At 36.9% G+C, this 19,473-nt stretch overlaps 1 protein-coding gene and 1 long non-coding RNA gene across 3 annotated transcripts; both read left to right on the forward strand.

Annotated features, from left to right (window-relative positions):
* Nucleotides 1-542: 542 nt before the first annotated feature.
* Nucleotides 543-17,698, forward strand: LOC108347382 (uncharacterized). Of its 2 annotated transcripts, XM_017586584.2 has the most exons (18): nt 543-1,453; nt 4,484-5,026; nt 5,119-5,238; nt 5,320-7,302; nt 7,376-7,492; nt 7,807-7,989; nt 8,090-8,152; nt 12,108-12,179; nt 12,286-12,385; nt 12,479-12,537; nt 13,701-13,820; nt 14,244-14,303; nt 14,594-14,634; nt 14,734-14,811; nt 14,898-14,982; nt 15,824-15,983; nt 17,264-17,526; nt 17,608-17,691. In XM_017586584.2, exons 1-16 carry the CDS (start codon nt 641-643, stop codon nt 15,962-15,964), a joined length of 4,578 nt encoding a protein of 1,525 aa, XP_017442073.1. In that variant the 5' UTR covers nt 543-640; the 3' UTR covers nt 15,965-15,983; nt 17,264-17,526; nt 17,608-17,691. The 2 variants fall into 2 exon arrangements, with proteins under 2 accessions (XP_017442073.1, XP_017442072.1); XM_017586583.2 differs by having other exon boundaries at nt 12,286-12,537; nt 17,608-17,698.
* A 481-nt stretch (nt 17,699-18,179) lies between these two features.
* On the forward strand, nt 18,180-18,923 carry LOC108347383 (uncharacterized). Its single transcript, XR_001833878.2, has 2 exons — nt 18,180-18,471; nt 18,589-18,923. It is a non-coding gene; the product is annotated as an uncharacterized LOC108347383 (long non-coding RNA).
* The last annotated feature ends 550 nt before the right edge of the window (nt 18,924-19,473 follow it).

The raw sequence follows: 19,473 nt of genomic DNA on the forward strand, positions 1-19,473 counted from the left end.
GTCCTATTAAGCTCTAAAAGATAAATTCAATAATTAATATCTAATTACAACTTAATTAATATCATTAAAATTGTCTAAACTAAATTGATATAATAAAGTTATATTATGATTTAATGTGAATTGTGTAATTATAGTTTACTTAGGATAATTATATATATACTTATCCTTGCAATAAATTAAATAATTTTTTTAAGAGATCATTTATATTATAAGTTAAAACACATCCTTAAAACACAGCTATTTCTTTCTTAATCTATAATTTGGATTGTTGTATGTTAAAATAAGGTTAAATATGTGTTTTTATTTGTAAACTATTTAAAAAGTTGTATTTAGTTATAAATTAAATTATGTACCAATTTTATTTTCGTATTTTATGAAAATAAAATAAAATATCCTGTTTATATCTCAATTGATTCTATTTAAAATATATTTATTTCTGGTTTCAATTTCACTGTCTCTTTTTCAACTCTGTCCAAACAATTTCTACAGTTTAGAGAGAAAAAATGGACTGAAAAAATATAATAAACTGAGATATGCACAAAATTGGACTGCATACCAAAGTGAAATCTTCATCTAGAGACCATGATCATCCCTGCAACTTAAGGAAACACCAAAAACAAACGAAAGCAAACTCGTTCCAATGGCTCACCACCAACTCATCGACTCGCTCACCTCGCACATCTCCCTCTACCACTCCCAATCCCCAAACCCCAACCCTAACCCTAATCCTAACCCTCGATCCTCCATTCTCAAATGGTTCTCTTCTCTTTCAATTCACCAACGCCAGGCCTACCTAACCGTCGTCGACGGGAATTTCGTCCAGATCCTCCTCCAGATGCTGGCCAAACTCCGATCTCACGGCCACGGATCCTTCATTCTCCTCCCCGACCTCCCCTCGCCCAACAACCTCCCCACCCTCTGCTTCAAAAAGTCCCGCGGCCTTATTGCGCGCGTAGCTGAATCCGAAACAGCAGGGCGGGCGGTATTCGAGTCCGCACGGTTGTTCGAGTCGCGTGAGGGCGAGGAGGCTGCCAATTCATTGCCGCCCTCGGCGAGGCGGTTAGACGCGCTGACCCTTGCCGAGGGGTTTGTTGGGAATGTTGACCAGTTTGTGGAGGCCATGGACCGGATCTCCGGTGGTGGGTTCCTCCGGGGGGAGGAGGCCGAGCTTGGAGAGGATTGGGTCGAGCTGCATTGGCTCAAAGCAAAGGGGTATTATGGTATTGAAGCGTTTATTGCGAATAGGATGGAGGTTTCGATGAGATTGGCTTGGTTGAATTGCTGTGGAGGGAAGAAGAGAGGTGTGAAGTTGAAGGAGAAGATGAGTGCTGGGGGTGTTGGTGTGAATGTATTTTGGAGGAAGAAGGGGTGCGTTGATTGGTGGGCGAACTTGGATGCTGGGACCAGGAGGAAGATCTTCACCACCTTCATTATGAAAGCAGCAAAACCCTTGGTAAACTTATTGAACTTTTAGTATGATGTGTGAATTGCATAGTGGAACTTTTAGTGCGATGTATGAATTACATAGTTAGTGACAATCGGTTAACTTAATTCCATTTTGAAAAAAACAATTTACGGTTTTGTTAGGTAATGTGTTGCCAGTTTAAAAGTCAAGTATAAAAACAAGAACTTAAAAGTTTTCGTTTCCAGGTTATACATTGGTTAATTGAGAATGAGAAGAAGAGAGAACTTAGGATACGTAACTTTTTTTTAAGTTATATCAGTTAGTTTTGTTTCTTTTTTAAATCTTTTCTTTTTCATGTTTATGTTTTATAAAAATTAACTTTTTAATTTTTTTACCGTTTTCTCCATATTTGTTCGACAGAACTTTTTCTTTTAAGCAAACTCGAAAAAACTGGACTAGATACTACCTAAGTTGTAAAATTTGTGGGAGAGTTAATAAAAATTGATAATGGGAAACATATATTGGTGGGATGCTAAGCAAAGATAAAGGATTCGAAAGTGGAATGCTTTTATATGAGAGGGTGGTAGTTAGTGTTCCTGATGCATGTATTGTAGTTTATGGAGAAAAATGTGTTTATTGTTTCTTTGATAAACACACTAGGATGGTTGAACATGAATTTACTTTGTTGTGGCATATATGAGTACTGGTAGTGTCGTGCTTACCGTCACAACTGCTGATTTAATTGGATAAACTATATTTTATATTTGTGCAAATTTGACTGCCTGAAATAGTTTGGAGAAGTGGTTTGATGACTGCAAGTTTTTCTTATTCCGTATTACATTACAAATAAAATCTAAAAAATGTGACTAGTTATACAAAGTAATATGCAATCTGTTACGTACCTGAGTACGTAAACTAGCCAAATACAACCTTTCACACTCTTTCACACGTAACAGAACAATAAACGAATGACAATGGATGAATGAATCTCTTTTATTGATGGTAATATTTGAATAAACAAGGGTAAACAATAATTGGGAGCATAACCTTCTTCAATTACTTTGAGAGCATAACCTCCTTCAATTACTTTGAGAGCATAACCTCCCTCACAAGACAATAATGTCTGTCACAAAACTCAATAATCAAAAGCATACCTTTAACCCTAGAGTCTAACTTTATTTATACTAATTATTTCTCGCACATCTCTTATTAAATATTTTCCTAGAATATATCTGCATTTAATATAAATATTCTATATTTAATATAAATATCTCTCTATATATTATCCTAGCATATATCCTTAATTATAAATATCTTATATTGAATATTTCCCTGAATATATATTTATTTACTCTAATTAACTTATACTATATTTATTTACTCTAATTAACTTATACTGATTATTCTCTTTGCTTTCCACCGTTCGGCCTGGTCGCTTCCTGTTGTCTACCGTTCGGCCTAACCTCTCCATGCCTTCCACCGTTCGACCTTTACGGTCAATACCGTTCGGCCTCACTTCCCTCCTACCTTTCTTCTCCATCTCATTACCTCCCACCTTATACCCTAACACAATCATTCATTCTTTAGCCATTATATTAGAAAATAATAATGATTCTACAAGATTCTTCATTCCTCAAAAGGAAACTTTTTCATTGTCAAGGAAAAGCCTAATATTAAACACTGATATATGTTGTAGTGAACTTTGATATGTGCACCTGTGGTTTTGGGATCAAAATGCAGTTTCCTTTTGCTTTTTGTTATAAGCCTCATTGATTTGTGAATATTGAAGGAACTTGGGGTGTTTACTGGTAATGATGATGTTAATTATTAGTACATTCTTTTAAAGTCATTTTTGGCTAAGTAAGACTACTATTAGTCTTTCGTTTTTGGGTGGAGAGAGATTGCTGACTTCTTAGGGCGGTAGGGGGCTGAAGGAAAAGAAGAGGCTCTCATAAAAATCACCTGTTCCTTTATTTTTGAAATTGGACTTATTTCATAATTTAGCTGGAGATGTTTATTGTGGCACGTTGAATTTGCTGTAATGACCTATAATGATTAAAGATTTACTGTCTATTGATGGATAGTATCATGGATAGATTCAAAATGATATATTAATTTCTCAAGGAATACTTAGATTTTTCTTTTAAAGTTTTATATAGCACTTGATAATTAGGAATTTTTGTTTTATCGAAAATTATATTGACTGTAATAGAAATATAGGAATTACATTAGTATGTGTAATAAAGAGAAGAATAAAATGATGTAGAAGACCAAGAAACTCCCATTTCTCTCTCTTTCTATTTTTTAAATGGTTGTGGATATTCTGAGAATTTTAAATGAATCTTTAAATAGTGTAAAAGTTGTTAAAACTAGACTAACCCTGTCAGGACTTGGTGGGTAAGGTCGAGTTAATGTTTGCATCGAAATTTCAATCGGCCCAGTTTGACTGACAGGGTTAATTGATAACCTGGTTGGCCCAATCCAAAATTTCTAGTTTTTAATTTTTTAAATATATAATATTTCGCTTTTAAATTTGTTTATGGAGGTGTGGTATCGGTTTTTCTATATGGATTTTTGTTGTTTTTATAAATTTTATTTTGGATATTGCATTGTCTCGTACATTATTATTTTTTTCATATATTAGTACTTCATTATGTAAAAGTTTTAACCTTAGTTAGATTTGTAAATTATATTAGACATTTATAATATCTTTGTATTTTTTAATGTTGACCAGGTCAATCGGTAATTCTATGGTTCGACTATTGACCCATTGGCCGAATGCATTGACTTGGTCAATAACCGTACCAGTTTTCACAACATTGTGTAACAAATTGTATAAAACTTGGTTGAACCAAATTTTAATGTTGCTAAATACTTTCATATTGTCAACACATTAAATCTCCTTTGCAATATCTAATCTTGGATGTGATGGATACTTTTCTACTTTTTGTTGACTTCTCAGTTCAATACTAGGGCTTATAATAAGTTATAGTATATTCTTACATGTTATGGTTTATACTAATATATTTTCTGGCCTTCTCTAAGTTTTAGGCTGACTTATTTTTCACAAGTTTTCAGACTCGTGATGTTTTGGAAGTGTCAAGTAGTGCCTCTGATGATGAGATTTGGCTATACAGTGCGGGAGTGGATAAATTAATGCAACACAATCGTCCTATGTCAGTTCAACGGATCATCTCAGCTCTTCCTGCCGATATGGAATTTGGAACAGTTATTTCACCAGTCACTTTTTGTAAAAAACCAGCTGCTTTAGCCAGAGCCTTCAATTCTTTATTAGTACTTCATGATGTTAATATGATGGTAGCCTCAAATCTCAATAGTGAATATGACATAGGAAAGCTTTTCTTTAGTTCGTTGGGTTCTGTCTGTACGATATCTGATTGTATATTAAGAAAAATGCGAGGATTTTTTATGGTTATTTCACTTGACTGCACAAAACTTGAACTATTAGGAGAGACACTTGAACTGTCTTCACCAGGTAAACCTAAAGAAAAGCTTAGTTTTTCTAACCGGAAAAAGAAGGGACGAAATCGCAATACTAAAAGGCAAAATCCTGTCTCAAAGACATGCACAGATGGTATTTCACATGGAAATCCACTCAAGGTACTAATATTTATTTAAAGAGGTGGCTCAAATAGTTTTATCAAATTAATGCTACCATTTGCAATTCTGTTTTGTTCCATTTGATATTTCAGGACACTGATTGTAAAAGGGATAATAAAAAGAAGACTGATTTAGTGGGATCCAGGGAACTTCCTGCTGTTTGTATGGGGAAGGAGATTTCCATGGACAGCTCATCATCAACTGTAAAAATGGTTGCAAATCTTTTTTCTTTAATCTAACTTATATTTCTTCTAATAGATATAAATAATTTTTAACAAGGCACTTATCATCAGGGTCATACTGAAGGATTGGATGTTGGCACAGTAAAAGTACGGACCACTTCAAAAAGAAGTAGAAAAGAGAAAAATAAAAGTAAAAACCTCGTCATTGATAGTGCAGGTGGAAATTCTCATAAATCAATTATGCATGCTGCCTCTACCACTGTTGTTTCTGAAGGTGAGGTGGCAATATGTGATAGATTTTTGAATAGTTCTACCATTCAGAATGTCAAAAATGACAATTCAATTGGTAATGACATCCTTACTTCAAATTCAAGCCTTTGTAGTAATCTTAGTGGGCTTACTAAGGAGAACAGTTCTACTGGAAAAGTTGAAGGAGAGACAGAAGATCTTGCTGAATCTGGGAATAGTTTAGGGCCTCAATGTTGTTTATTATCAGATGAAAGGAAAACTGTATGTTCTGGATTAGATACTTTTACAGGTGATTTAGATTGTAATGCTACTGTAACTCCTTCTGTACCTGCATTGAAACAAGGTGCATTGAAACAAGGTAGCTTCTTCAGCAAGGAAGATACCTGTCATCTGAACTCATTGCGTGTTGCCAAAGCTGATATAAAGTCTACTGCTCCTGACAAACCAATTAGAGAGGTTAATGTAAAGGAATTTGGGCGGTTGAATGAGCATGATAGATGTCTATTTGAGAGTAGAAATTCAGCTTTCTCAAAATGCAGTCCATATGAGTGGCCTGGGGTACCTTCTATTTATTTTCCATCTTTTAACTCACACCTCCCTCCTGCCACGGATAGATTACATCTTGATGTTGGGCGGCATTGGCACAATCACTTCTGCCATCCATTTGTTCCCACATTACAGCAGGCAAGAAATCCTTCTATTGAAGGTGGATGCAACCCAATCCTTTCTCGTCCTGTTCCTATGAGTTTTGACTGGCCACCAGTCTACCGAGGAGGCAGGACCCCATCACCAAACTATAATTATGACACTGGTTTTATATCTAGGAAGCAATGCACCTTTTCAAAAGGATTGGCTGTTCACAGCATTCAGGTCGATGCAACTGCTCCTGATGAAGAAAGAAAATATTCTGTGGATGCATGGGATTTACCTGACCTAACAAACACAATGGAGCTAGCAGATGAATTTGACAATCACTGTTTATCTGAGGAAGAGTATGAGGTTCATGCTGTTTCTGGTATAGATTATAATCAATATTTTGGTGGAGGCATAATGTACTGGAATCCTTCTGATTATCCGGGAAAAGGTTTCTCCAGGCCTCCCTCACTTAGCTCTGATGACAGTTTATGGGCTTTGCGTGAAGCTGACATGAATAGGACTGTGGATGATATGGTTGCTTGCACATCTTCGTATAGTACGAATGGTTTAACATCACCCACTGCTGCTGCATTTTGTTCTCCTTTTGATCCTGTAGGGACTGGGACCCAGACTGTTGGTTACATGATGTCAGGTAATGAAGTACCTGGAAAGATATTGCATTCTTCTTCAGTTACTGACCCAGCAGTGGATGAAGATAATTCTGGTTCTTTGGGTAGTGGTTTACCTGGAGAAGTTGATGGAAAGACAGGTGATTCACATCCATATCCCATTCTACGGCCAATAATTATTCCTAACTTGTCAAGGGAAAGGTTTGATCATAAAAGTCCCTGTGTTCCTCCCACCAGGCGGGAGCAGCCTCGCATAAAGCGGCCACCATCGCCTGTAGTGCTTTGTGTACCACGTGCACCACGTCCACCCCCTCCTTCTCCTGTGAGTGACTCCAGGAAACATAGGGGTTTTCCAACGGTTAGATCTGGTAGTTCCAGCCCAAGGCACTGGGGGATGAGAGGCTGGTATCATGATGGGAGTAATTTGGAGGAAGCATGTTTAAGAATGGATGGTGCTGAAGTTGTGTGGCCTTGGAGAAATAATAATCTTGCAGTTCGACCTTTGATTCAGCCTTTACCTGCTGCCTTGCTGCAGGACCGCCTGATTGCATTGTCACAGATAGCACGTGACCAGGAACATGTAAGAAAGATCCTTACATAAGTCTTACTTAGTGTGTATATGTTGGTGTTGATGTGGGTTTTCAATTATGCAGCCGGATGTCACCTTTCCCTTGCCACCTCCCGAGTTACAAAGCTGTTCTGCACAGAGTGCATCTTTATCTGTGATGCATGGCATTCTCCATGATGAGATTGACTCTTTCTGTAAACAGGTACTGGGTTTATTTGTTGATAATGTTGTTAAACATACTTTCTCAATTCTCTCACACTAGCTAGCGGATAACATTCTGTCAATGATAGCCTTTTTCCTCCTGCATGGTCCATATTTTGAATTTCACATTCCTTGTTTTAGTATCTTTATCCTTGGTTTTTTTTTATCAGCTTTTTATTTGCATTCCAGTCCTTTGTTAAAATCATGGGAAATAGAATTGCTATTGAATCTATAGAAACCTTTTATTTATTGATATCATCATCAGAAGACAAAAGAAGCTAATCACGTTGCTTATAATTTTTATAACGAATCCAGGTTGCTGCAGAAAATATGGCCAGGAGGCCTTACATTAATTGGGCTGTCAAGAGAGTGACCCGATTTCTGCAGGTTCTATGGCCTAGATCCCGCACTAACATATTTGGTTCCAATGCAACTGGTATGTCCCTTCCAACAAGTGATGTTGACCTTGTGGTTGGTCTACCTCCAGTGAGAAACCTGGTAAATTTTATACCTTTTTTATATAATTGTTTTCTTGGCATCTCGTTATTCTGACAGATTAACATTCTCTGTTTTAACTTTTTTGATAAAAAAAATCCAGGAACCTATTAAAGAAGCTGGAATACTGGAAGGTCGTAATGGGATTAAAGAAACATGTCTTCAGGTATATTGGCAATAAATGACGCCCTTTTTGCTACCTACACTTTTGACTCTCCATCTATTTGAAGTGAATGTTGTTAAATGGAAGTGCCATGTCCATCATGGCAGAATGACATGAGGGGTTTTGCTAGCTGCCATATTCAATTTGTGAAGGGAGGCTTGCTATTGCTAGGATCAAGTGGCTTGTTTATACGGCATAGTTTGGCCCTTAGCATATTCTGCTACCTGGCATTGATTACTCAGTCTGTTGTGTGTTCACATCTACATTACAAGGATTAGTATAAAATTGAGTCGTGACTCATGCCATGAATATATGAAGTGCACTTTTAAAATAATCTGCTCTTGCCTTTTCATTTGTCATTTTCAAATTTTACAAACTGCTTTATTTTATTTGGAAAAACTAGAAATAACATGAGATGATTGGAAATAAACATATTGGCATGATAGTAGTTGGTGGTTAGGACCTTTATATTGTGGAATTGAGACATTAGAATGTGTTGCTTTTCCTCTCAATCTTCGTGCACTATGTGTGTGGTACAGATCTTGTGAATTGATCTTTCCGATTCTGTGTGGATTATATTTATTTGATCATATTTAAAAATAATTTCTTACTGTGTTGTTTATTCTTGGCTCAAATTGATTTTTGGTTTCCATAGTTTCATCAACTTTGATCTCATTATTTAATTGCACGTTTAGTGCTCCAGTTTTCAAAAATGAAGTTATTCTGGTCCATTGCTTATACATTATCCAATATTTAGCAAAAAATGTTAACGTGCCTGTCAGTAATAATGATGTTAGTTACTTTTTCTCGTAAAATAATAATTGCAATGCTTAATGATAAGCTTTAACATCTGTTATCACTGAAAATATGTTAGGTTCCAGAGTTAGAAACCTAACTAAGACAACCCAATCACACACACAAACAAGAATCAACACTGTAAAAAGAATGGGTATCTGTATTGATATTCAAAGAAAGTACACAGATAGCGCTAATGGAGGCCTAATTCCCCTCTTAGCCCTAGTGGAGGCCTAATCCCCCTCACAAGGTTCAAGACCTGTCTATACTCAGAAAAATGACTCCTTCCACAGAATTACCAAAAAACTTATTTATACTCTCTCTCTCCCCCTAACAGCCTAACAAACTTTCCCGCTCTTTACTTCTATCCTAAACCCATTACCCATTATACCCTGCCACCCCATATCCTAACATTACACCCCGCTGCAGAACAACCTTGTCCTCAAGGTTGGAAACGGGAGGCTTGATCTCATGGCTCCTCTTCATCATCGTGTACTCATATGAATGGAACCCTCTGGCAACTGCCCTCCAATTCAGGTCTGGAGGTTTGGGTGGTGGCAATTCCTCCTCCAATGACTTCCATTCTTCTTGGATTTTATTAGCTTCCAGCATTCTGGTCATATCTTTTCCAGAATTATAATCCCTGAAGAAATGGTCTTCAATGTCTTTCAAAGCTTCAAAAAGTTCTCTCCCCTCTGGAGGTGCCTCACGAACGGCAAGGCCCTTCTTTAGTTCGCTGGTCCACCTCTTCACAAAATCCATCCTTCTCTCCCGGCCATTGATTCTTCCATCCACCTTTCCCTCCTTAGTCTTCATTCTAATTGTAAGCTCGTTCGGCCAATTACTGAGAGATTGTTTGGACTGTAAGACCGTTTGGCCTTTCAATGTAACTGTAAGACTGTTCGGCCAATGACTAGGAGATCGTTTTGAGTGTAAAACCGTTCGGCCTTTGACTGTAAATGTAAGATCGTTCGGTTCCTCCTGTCCTTTCACGTTCGGATTTGGCATTTCTCTCCCGTTCGCTTCCGGACCATTCGGTTCCTTCAGTGCTCTCGGGTTTGCAGCTTGTAGTGCTAGCCCGTTCGGCTTCATCAAGCCTCTCCCGTTGGGTCCAGCAGTCTTCTCCTGTTCGGATCCGACCGACCATTCGGTAACTCTCGATCGGCCTGGGTTATAGCGATCGGCCTCGGACTGTGTCACCTCACCGCTCGTTCGTCCCCAAGACGACTTGTCTTCTATGGCCTCGGACCACTCGGCCACTCCCGATCGGCATGGGCTATAGCACTTGTCCTCGGACCACTCGGCAACTCTCGATCTGCCTGGTTTATAGCAATTGGCCTCGGACCGTGTCAGCTCACCGCACGTTCGTCCCCCAGACAATTGGTCTTCTATGGCCTCAGACTGCTCGGCCACTCCCGATCGGTATGGGCTATAGCACTTGTCCTCAGACCGTTCGGCAACTCTCTGGAACTCCTCAACATCCCTTGCGATCCGCATTGCCACCATCCATTCCTGCGGTTCATGCTGTCGGACTTGATTCCGGATGTCCTCTTTCAATCCCGCAAGAAAATATCCCAATAGCTACTCGTCCGGTACCCTCTTCGTTCGACCCGCCAATATCTTGAAGTATTGTACATACTCGTCCACCGTCCCCGTCTGTCTCAATGCTGTCAACCGCTCAACAATGGTTCCAAACCTTATCACCAGGGCTTCCTTCAAACCATCCCATGAACGATTCTTGGCTTTCTCCTTCCAAGCTTTGAACCAGTAGCCAACGCTCCCCTCCATGCTCACATACGCTAATCGTACCTTCTCCTCTTCCGCTACTCCTTGAAATTCGAAGAATCGCTCCGCCCAATTGATCCAGTTCAATGGATCTAATCCTTCGAACACGGGCAACTCCACCCTCTTCCTCCAATTGAACCGCTCACCTTTTCCGCCCCCAATTTCGTCCTCGCGTCTCGTACTCCTATTGGTGTTCACAGGCGCCTGACTGTCGTCAGACAGTTCCCCTTGAATGCGGTGTCGTCCCCTCGATAATCGCCTCACTTCTTGAAGATCCTGGCGTGTGGCTGCCGAGTCTTGTCGAATTGCCACCATTTTCACCTTCATTTCCTCCCTTGACGACTCCATCTCCGCCTTTCGTCCATCCATTGACGGTTCCATTGCCGCCATTCGTTCCTCCATTCTTCCTTCTAGTGCGTTTAATTTTTCCCCCCTTCGTCTTTGCTCTCGTTCTTGCCCCGAGCATTCCCTTCTCCTTCTATGATTCTCGTTAACAATATGTTGATCTTCATCTACAGACCCTAGACTGCCTTCTAATCCCTTTTCCTGGTTCCACACCCTTCCTCCAAGAACTCGCAAGAGTTCTCTGGTTTCCTGCTGCATTTCTTGCATATTTCTTCTCCATTCTGCTAGCTCCCTTTTCTGTTCGCTGATCCTCCTTTCCCAAGAATTGTCTCTTCCTTCCATGCTTCCCCCCTTTCTTGACCACTTCTTGATCCGTTCTTGACCCCTTTCCTAAGGATATCCGGCAGGTCAGACCAAATTGTTAGGTTCTTGAGTTAGAAACCTAACTAAGACAACCCAATCACACACACAAACAAGAATCAACACTGTAACAAGAATCAACACTGTAAAAAGAATGGAGGCCTAATCCCCCTCTTAGCCCTAGCGGAGGCTTAATCCCCCTCACAAGGTTCAAGACCTGTCTATACATAGAAAAATGACTCCTTCCACATAATTACCAAAAGGTTTATTTATACTCTCTCTCTCCCCCTAATAGTCTAACAAATTTTCCCGTCCTTTACTTCTATCCTAAACCCATTACCCATTATACCCTGCCACCCCATATCCTAACAAAATATGTTAACATTCCTTCAGCAATTAGATGATATATTAATGTTGGACCATAATTGCCTAAATTTTACAAACTGGTGGACTAAATGTTCTATTTAATTCTTATAAGGACCAAAATTAAACATTGATTAAACTATTGTGGCAAAAGGTGGATTTAAACCTTTATTCTTTCTTCTTTCTTTATGATGAAACAATATAGAGATTTCTGCTTTCTAGTGTATGTGTATATTTTAGCAATAGTAATGCCAAGAAACAAAGATGTTCAGCATATCTGATAATTGATGCTCTTATATTTATGTGCCAGCACGCAGCTAGGTATCTTGCCAATCAGGATTGGGTGAAAAATGATTCTCTGAAGACAGTGGAAAACACAGCTGTAATACCTGTCTTCTTTCTTAACCTTTTAATTGTTATTATCTATACTTAATAAGTGTACTCGTTTTATTTCTGGCCTGAAATATTCTGTATCTTTTTTCTATCAGATTCCTATTATTATGCTTGTGGTGGAAGTACCTCAGGATGTTATTAACTCATCAGCTCCTATGATACAGTCATTAAAACAAAACCCACATCATAGCCCAGGTAACAATAGTAATTCTGATACCATCCAGTTAGAAGATTTGGCTTCGCCAAAAGGCTCCCAAATGAAATTTGATGCTTTGAAATCGAAATCAGTTCGTCTGGACATCAGCTTTAAGACCCCTTCACATACTGGACTCCAGACTACAGAAATGGTGATTTCCTAATGTCTATATGACTTTTAATTCCGTAAACTAATCTTGTTTCAGTGGTTATATATGTTTTTTGTCCTATTGGAACCCTATCCATCTTGTGGTTGAAAGGACACGCAATCATATGCTTAACATATCCAAGAAAGCACACATATGTATGCTTTAGTTCAATAAGAAAGTAACATACTTATTTGTCTAGTTCACAATCTTGAAATTTTTTATTTATTTGATCAATAATTGCTTTCTTATTTTATTTCCAAAAGCTCAATTAGGAAGTGTGAATACTTTCTTTGAAGTTAATTGACTCAAACATGCTAGTTTGTTTCGATAATACATTTGGTTTTTTATTAAATTTTGTTTTTTCATAAATTTATATATTAATCTGTTAGGCAATTAAAGGTTTACGTGAGAAGGGGTAAAAAAGGGATGAAATAAGTAGTGGAAGACGGTGGTTAGTTGGTTAGAAGAGAGAGGGAATATAAATAACAAACAGATTAAGGAAAGAGGGTATGGAATATTATTTTGGAATTGAGACTGGACCTAGTGGCCAGTGGAGGAAGGGAGGCTTCCTTGGGGGAGAGATAGATACCTGTATTCATCTTTTCTATACATTACAGAGGAAATAGAAATATAGATACATGCATATTTCTTTATACTGTTGAGTGTGTGTATTTTTTGCTACTGTTCGGCTCCTTGTATAAAGGAACCTAACATAATCCCAAGAGGATACTTAGGGTAGGTTGTTAGGATTGCTCTGATACATAAGTAGAGTGCAGAATTGGATACCTACCAGTGAAATGGTCCACTTATTTTTACTTTTTTAATGAGGATAAACGTAAGAAGTAGTGCAAAAAGGTTGTTACCATATTTAAACAGGGTCTTAATGTATATCTTATGTTTTTCTCGTCTTAATGTATATCTTATGGTTTCCTCTTGTACTTCCTTTCTGGAATATTTTTTTTGAATAATTCAGCTTGATATATCACGATAAATTGGATGAAGAGCATCGAATCTGAATAAAAGTCCGGTAGTATGAATTGTTGAAATCCACTGGTCTATCAATAAAATCAACTTTTTTAGTGAATGAGTTGTGGTTCTATGTTCAGCTTTGATAATGGACTTAAGTTCAAATATATCTTTTGGTTCTTTTATTTTGCCTCTTGTAGGTTAAAGAGTTGACAGAGCAATTTCCTGCTGCCACACCTCTTGCTCTGGTACTAAAACAATTTTTGTCTGATCGGAGCCTTGATCAATCCTACTCTGGTGGCTTAAGTTCCTACTGTTTGGTATGCACTATTAGTTCCTTAAGACCAATTTTCATTTCTCAATGAATTATCCAAGTCCCTTATGAACTGCAGTGGCAAAAATTGGTGTAGCTTTTTATATAGCCAATGAAGATTCTTTGATTTTATTACATTCTCAGATCTATCAGCAACCGAAATGAAAATTGTTTCATATAATCTTGTTCTCGGTAGTCTAGTGATGATCTGGTGGAAAAAGTGAAAAAAAAAAGTTTTTTACACAGTTTCTATAGGAATTTGTTCTATGGATTCAATTTCCTTTTGAAATCGGGGTGGATGTTGTGTAGGAAATGGTTTAACATATCTAATTGCCTTCCTCTTAGACATGATTTGTTTTTGCAATTAAGTTTCTTGAAAAATTGTTGTCTAGATCCGCTAAAACCACACTTGTTTTAATTTTGCATGCAGGTCTTACTAATTATACGATTTCTTCAGCATGAGCATCATCTAGGCCGTCCGATCAACCAAGTAAACTCTAATCATTCTTATTATTCAAGTCTGTATTTGTGGATAGACTTGAAGGACTTGTAATATTTTTCCATGTTCATCTGAACTAGGCTGAAACTAGGGTAGAATAGAATGCGACAATTTAAAGGGAATGAAAAATCATATTTTATTCTTTATTTTTCTTTTAATCAATGAGTATTTAGTATAAAAGAACCATGCTGGGCTATGGAGGGCTGCCATTCATACTTCCATAGCTGTTTTTTATTTTAGATGTTTTACTGCTACTAAATAAACTTGTGTTTTTTTGGCAGAATTATGGAAGCCTTCTGATGGATTTTCTCTACTTTTTTGGGTGAGAGAACTAGACAAATATATATTTATAGTTGCTGCTAGAGAGGACTTATATAATTGTACTTTTGTTAGAATTCAATTCAATGGTTTTTTCTTTTAGGAATGTGTTTGATCCTCGGCAAATGCGAATATCTGTTCAGGGAAGTGGACTTTATATAAAGAGAGAAAGAGGTTGTAGGTAAAATATACAAAACCAAGCTTTCTATCTGCAGTGTGATTATCATTCCTTTTTCTATAGCCAAATGAAAGTTACCTTCTTTGCAGCATTGATCCAATTCACATAGATGATCCTCTTTTCCCAACTAATAATGTGGGGAGGAATTGCTTCCGAATTCATCAATGTATTAAGGTATTGATTACGAATAGCTTTTCCATATTTCAGTTGTCATACCTGGCCTTGCTATGTCATGACGAAAAGAGAAAGAAACCTGTGATTGATACTATGCACAAGCTGTTAAACTAAATCTTTCATGTATTTTTTGGCAATAAAGCAGTTCATAGTATGTTTATTAACCAATTAAGCTGTCCACAAATTTTTCTGCAATAATGTGCCTGAAAGGCCCAAGGATGACAAATGTACTTTGAATAACCATGTGGCATGTGTCAATTTGTTATTTTCTTAGTGGAAATGCTTAAATGATTCTTGAAAATTGTGTTTGATGGACAAACTTGGTTGAGGTCTGTCAAGCAAGCTTTGTAAATTTACTATATAAAGTTAGCTTGTAAGGTGAGAATTGTTTAAGCATTGTGATCTCAATATTAGTCATGTCTCTAGTTGATGTAAGCCCGAAGACACCCTAAAAATTGTCTATGGCCAGCCAAGACATAATCGACAGTAAGAGATTAAGTTGCAGTGTACCCACAAGGTGTGACAAAAATGGCAAGTAGCTTGGACCCATTTAAGCATATGATAACCATAAGGGGGGCTTGTATTTGTTGGACTCTAGTGGTTCCATTTATGATATTTTTCTGAGTGTTTTAACTTGATGAAGTTCATCAAAACTCATTGCATGTTATTGACAATTTATGTTTTCATCCATGAAGTTGATCCAATCACCTAATATTGAACTAAAATAAGATTCTTGAGATTATTTGTTTGTATTGATGGTGTTGGTTTTGTTTAAGTTATGCTTTGATGAATTTGGCTTTTCTGGTAGTATTTCTCGAAAGTTATATTATTATTGGTGCAGGCGTTTTCAGAAGCGTACTCTGTTCTTGAAAATGAACTCAAATTCCTAAGTAGTGATGGTGAGTCAAGTTCAAGGCCACCCTACAGACTGCTTCCAAAAATCATTCCAAGTCTTGATACATCAAGAGAACTTGAAGACTGAAATGTTATTTTGTATAAAGGTATAGTTCAAATCACCAATGATTGGTGGCTATTACTAAAATGTTTCTAATTTGATTTTGCTTCATCTTAATCCAGATCTTGTGTGGCTTTACTACAGCAGGGGAAGTGTTCCCTTCATTCCCCTCAAACAAAAATTTTGCCACTTGAATTTGGGATGAGAGGGAAATAAATCCTTTTTCGGTTTAGGAAAATTATTCATAAACAGCCGGTATTTGACTCATGTTTTATTTTATACAGGTCAATATTGTTTAAAATGTATATATTTTCTTTGCATGCTAGTAATTGATATCCCATCGTTACTAGTGTGATAATCTGGCAATACTAGATTACCCAAGTTTTGTACATTCTTAACTATTGTCAACTGTGAAATTTTGGGAGTGTGTGTGAACCCTTTTTGGTTAACAATGTTGAGCTTATCTGTAGTGTTTTCTCACAAAATAAGTAGGCCTCCCACTGGCTGGCAGGGTGAATCAAAGGGCCCAGCCCCTTGTCTGACACTTTAGTTAGCAGTGGAAATTAGTCTAGCCCTTGTTTGACAGGCTACTGAGTATCTTAATCACCATAAGCATACCAAGCCAATCAATGATATCATGTTATCTAACAGATGTTGATTTTATTTATTTTATTTAAATACTGTGGCAGCAAAATCCTTGCTTCCTCTGCATCCATGTTCCTTGAATTGTCCTTTGTTTTGCTAACCTTTCTTCACCAAATCTTAGTGAAAGAGTTTTACGATGTTAGATGTGTCAATGAAAAATACAGTCAGTCTCTGTTTTCATATAATTGTAAAAATTTAAAAACAGTGAATATTATTCTTAATAAGTTAAGTACAAAGAACACTTCTCAATATACAATAAATAATTACTAAAGTCAAATACTATAGGAATCATCTGATTGATTGAATGTGATTCTAGCATGCCAATAGGTTAGTAAGAAGCTAAGTCATGTTGTCATGAAATATATATTTGAGCTTCTTAGTCTCCTGATGAAATGATAATGATTTATTTTAATGTTTTTTCTTCTACTTTGTCATGTATAAACGTTTCTTGTAGAATGTTATCCTTGGATTGTGTGCATGTAGGTTCTCATAAATTAGAGTTCTTCTTTGAATTGCTGTATTTGGTAAATTCTCACCTGAATGTTTTACTTCCAGAGTTATTTTTAGTTATGTATTCTCCTATTAAATATGAATGGTTATAGTAAAATTTCTCTGTTAAGCGGGTTCCTGGCTGGTGCAATGTTATGCGTGCTGAAAAATGCTGTCATTCTGGTCATGCAGAGTATGCATGGAAGATGATCAGATAGCTGGCAGGACAAATGGAAGATCCTGAAGTTGGACAGTGTAACATCTTTGTCATGCCATGACATCCAAGCCCCGGTTATGCCAACTTCCAAGAAATGGATTAAGGGCTTTATCCTAGATATTGTGGTGCTGATTGAGGGTGGTTAATGGTCTGGTCTGCTTGATCATCTCGATTGGTTTAAGCTACATAATACTCAACCACTGATTCAGCTGACTTCTCTCAGACATATTGCAAAATTGTATGCACATTTCTTTAAGCAGTAGTTCCTGCATCATTTACTTTTAAATATTTTGTCTTTTAATATTTTATATTTTCTTAGTTGATTTGAGGAGGCAAAGATGGTAATTTGATGCCCAAGAGTCATCTTTGAGTTGTCTTTGTCGCCTGAAGAACTGCAAACTCAGGCAAGTTTTCTATGACCCTGAATCTATATGAACACGGTTATTTTTGTTTGGTATCCTTTGATTGTTATTTTACCTTGTTATTGCTGATATAAGCATCTATACTTAAATCTGCTTCCAACATTTGATTTCTTTAGTTTTTAGATACTTTCTTGGTTATTTTGAAAGCCAGGAGGGTCTTCACGTTAGTTTTCTGTTTAATATTTGATCTTTTTTTTTTCTTTTTTCTAAATATTGTAACATCAAAATAGTTTTTGGATACATTAGAAATCCCTCATATCAAAATATTTAATAATCCCATGAAATTAGGATATTCATTATCTTGCAGCTGATCGGAATAAAGATCTTATTATTGTCTAACACATAATGTATAAAAATGATCATCTATATTTTATTTATTTTTTGCTGCTTAGTACTCAAGATTTACCAAGTCTTGGGGCAGTGGTAATGTTGCTTTTTTACATGGTGATTATTCACGTTGCGGAAACAGTCTATCATCTGATTGAACAGAGAATTGGTACTTGTGAACCTGGTAGATCCTCAAACGGGTTGCGGGACCAGAAAGAAACACGGGCTCAACAATTGTCGCGTGGGTCAAAAGTTGCAAGGTTTACACCAGAAGAAAGACCAAGAGGAAAAGTGTTAGTGACTGATTAGTGGACTGTGATGAATGTATGGGAAAAGGAGGGTCGTGATGAGGGGGAATCTTAGTGTATCATTCTGTTAGATAAGTCCGCAAATCTGCTCGTTGCTGGGGAAAAAAGAAATCATCTAGTTCAGTGGTAATGTAATTTTCTGTTGTATACTACATTACTCCTACCTTTCGGATTGTCTACAAGGAGGAACATTGTTCATCTTGTTTTGCTTTGTTTTTCACATCTACCTTTCTATTGTTACAGGTTTTTCTGCTGCATAAGCAGGATGGAGTATGGAAGCAACTGTGGAATAAGTTGGACGTATTTGATGGCTTCAGAAAATGTTGAGTGATAAATTCTGCTAGCTGCATCAAGTAATTGTTGTCTCGTTTGGTACGGAGTGGAGTTGGAGAAATAATTTTATATATTTCAAAGCTCCTAGAAGTTGACAAAAGTAAGCAAATATTTCTTTAAAAATGAATTAAGAGCACACCAGATGTTGGAAGATCTGAGGTGATTCTCAACGTGAGGGTTTGTTTGTAAGTTATGGTTACATGTACAGCCTATTGATTTCTAGATAAATAAATTCTTTTAGCCTATTGATACATGTCCACCACGCCAATTACGTATTGTCCGTTTGTTTCTAGTTGTGCCGATTAAGTTGAGTTCAATAAAGGTTGGAGTATTAGACAGTAGAACCCAGAATAACTATAATTTGAGTTCTACAGAAGGGATCAAATATGGTTGAAGAAAGGAATATTGATTTGACTTTTGCATATTCCTTTCATTCCATCACTGCCCTGGTCTTTAATCTGTTTCCCCAATATTTCATTTCATAATCTGAAGTGTCCTATTCATACAGACAGTGCAAAAGTTTGGGTGGAAAAAGCACTTCAAGCTGGAGTTAGAGTTAGTTAATATCACAGGCAAACAATTTTATACCGAAATGACCCAAACTGCATGAAACGAATTTACAATACATTTCTGACTTCTTCAAGATAACTATAGAACATAAAAAATGACGCTGTGGTAATAAGATTCAATTAGTTTATGTAGAAAAATGCTAAACTTATGTAGAAAATGCTATGACCATTTTTTTTTGTAGAAAAATGAAAACTTATGTTTTTTTTCTTGAAATTAATATAAAGT

The sequence above is a fragment of the Vigna angularis genome, chromosome 9 (assembly GCF_016808095.1).
Source record: "Vigna angularis cultivar LongXiaoDou No.4 chromosome 9, ASM1680809v1, whole genome shotgun sequence".
Classification (NCBI taxonomy): Eukaryota; Viridiplantae; Streptophyta; class Magnoliopsida; order Fabales; family Fabaceae; genus Vigna; species Vigna angularis.

Bases quoted from the DNA above. Each gene is read 5' to 3' on its own strand.
- LOC108347382 (XM_017586583.2), top strand. From the start codon at position 641: ATGGCTCACCACCAACTCATCGACTCGCTCACCTCGCACATCTCCCTC. The intron at 5,239-5,319 runs GTTGCAAATCTT...ACTTATCATCAG, and splicing joins CATCATCAACTGTAAAAATG to GGTCATACTGAAGGATTGGA. The intron at 14,635-14,733 runs GTGAGAGAACTA...TTTTTCTTTTAG, and splicing joins GATTTTCTCTACTTTTTTGG to GAATGTGTTTGATCCTCGGC.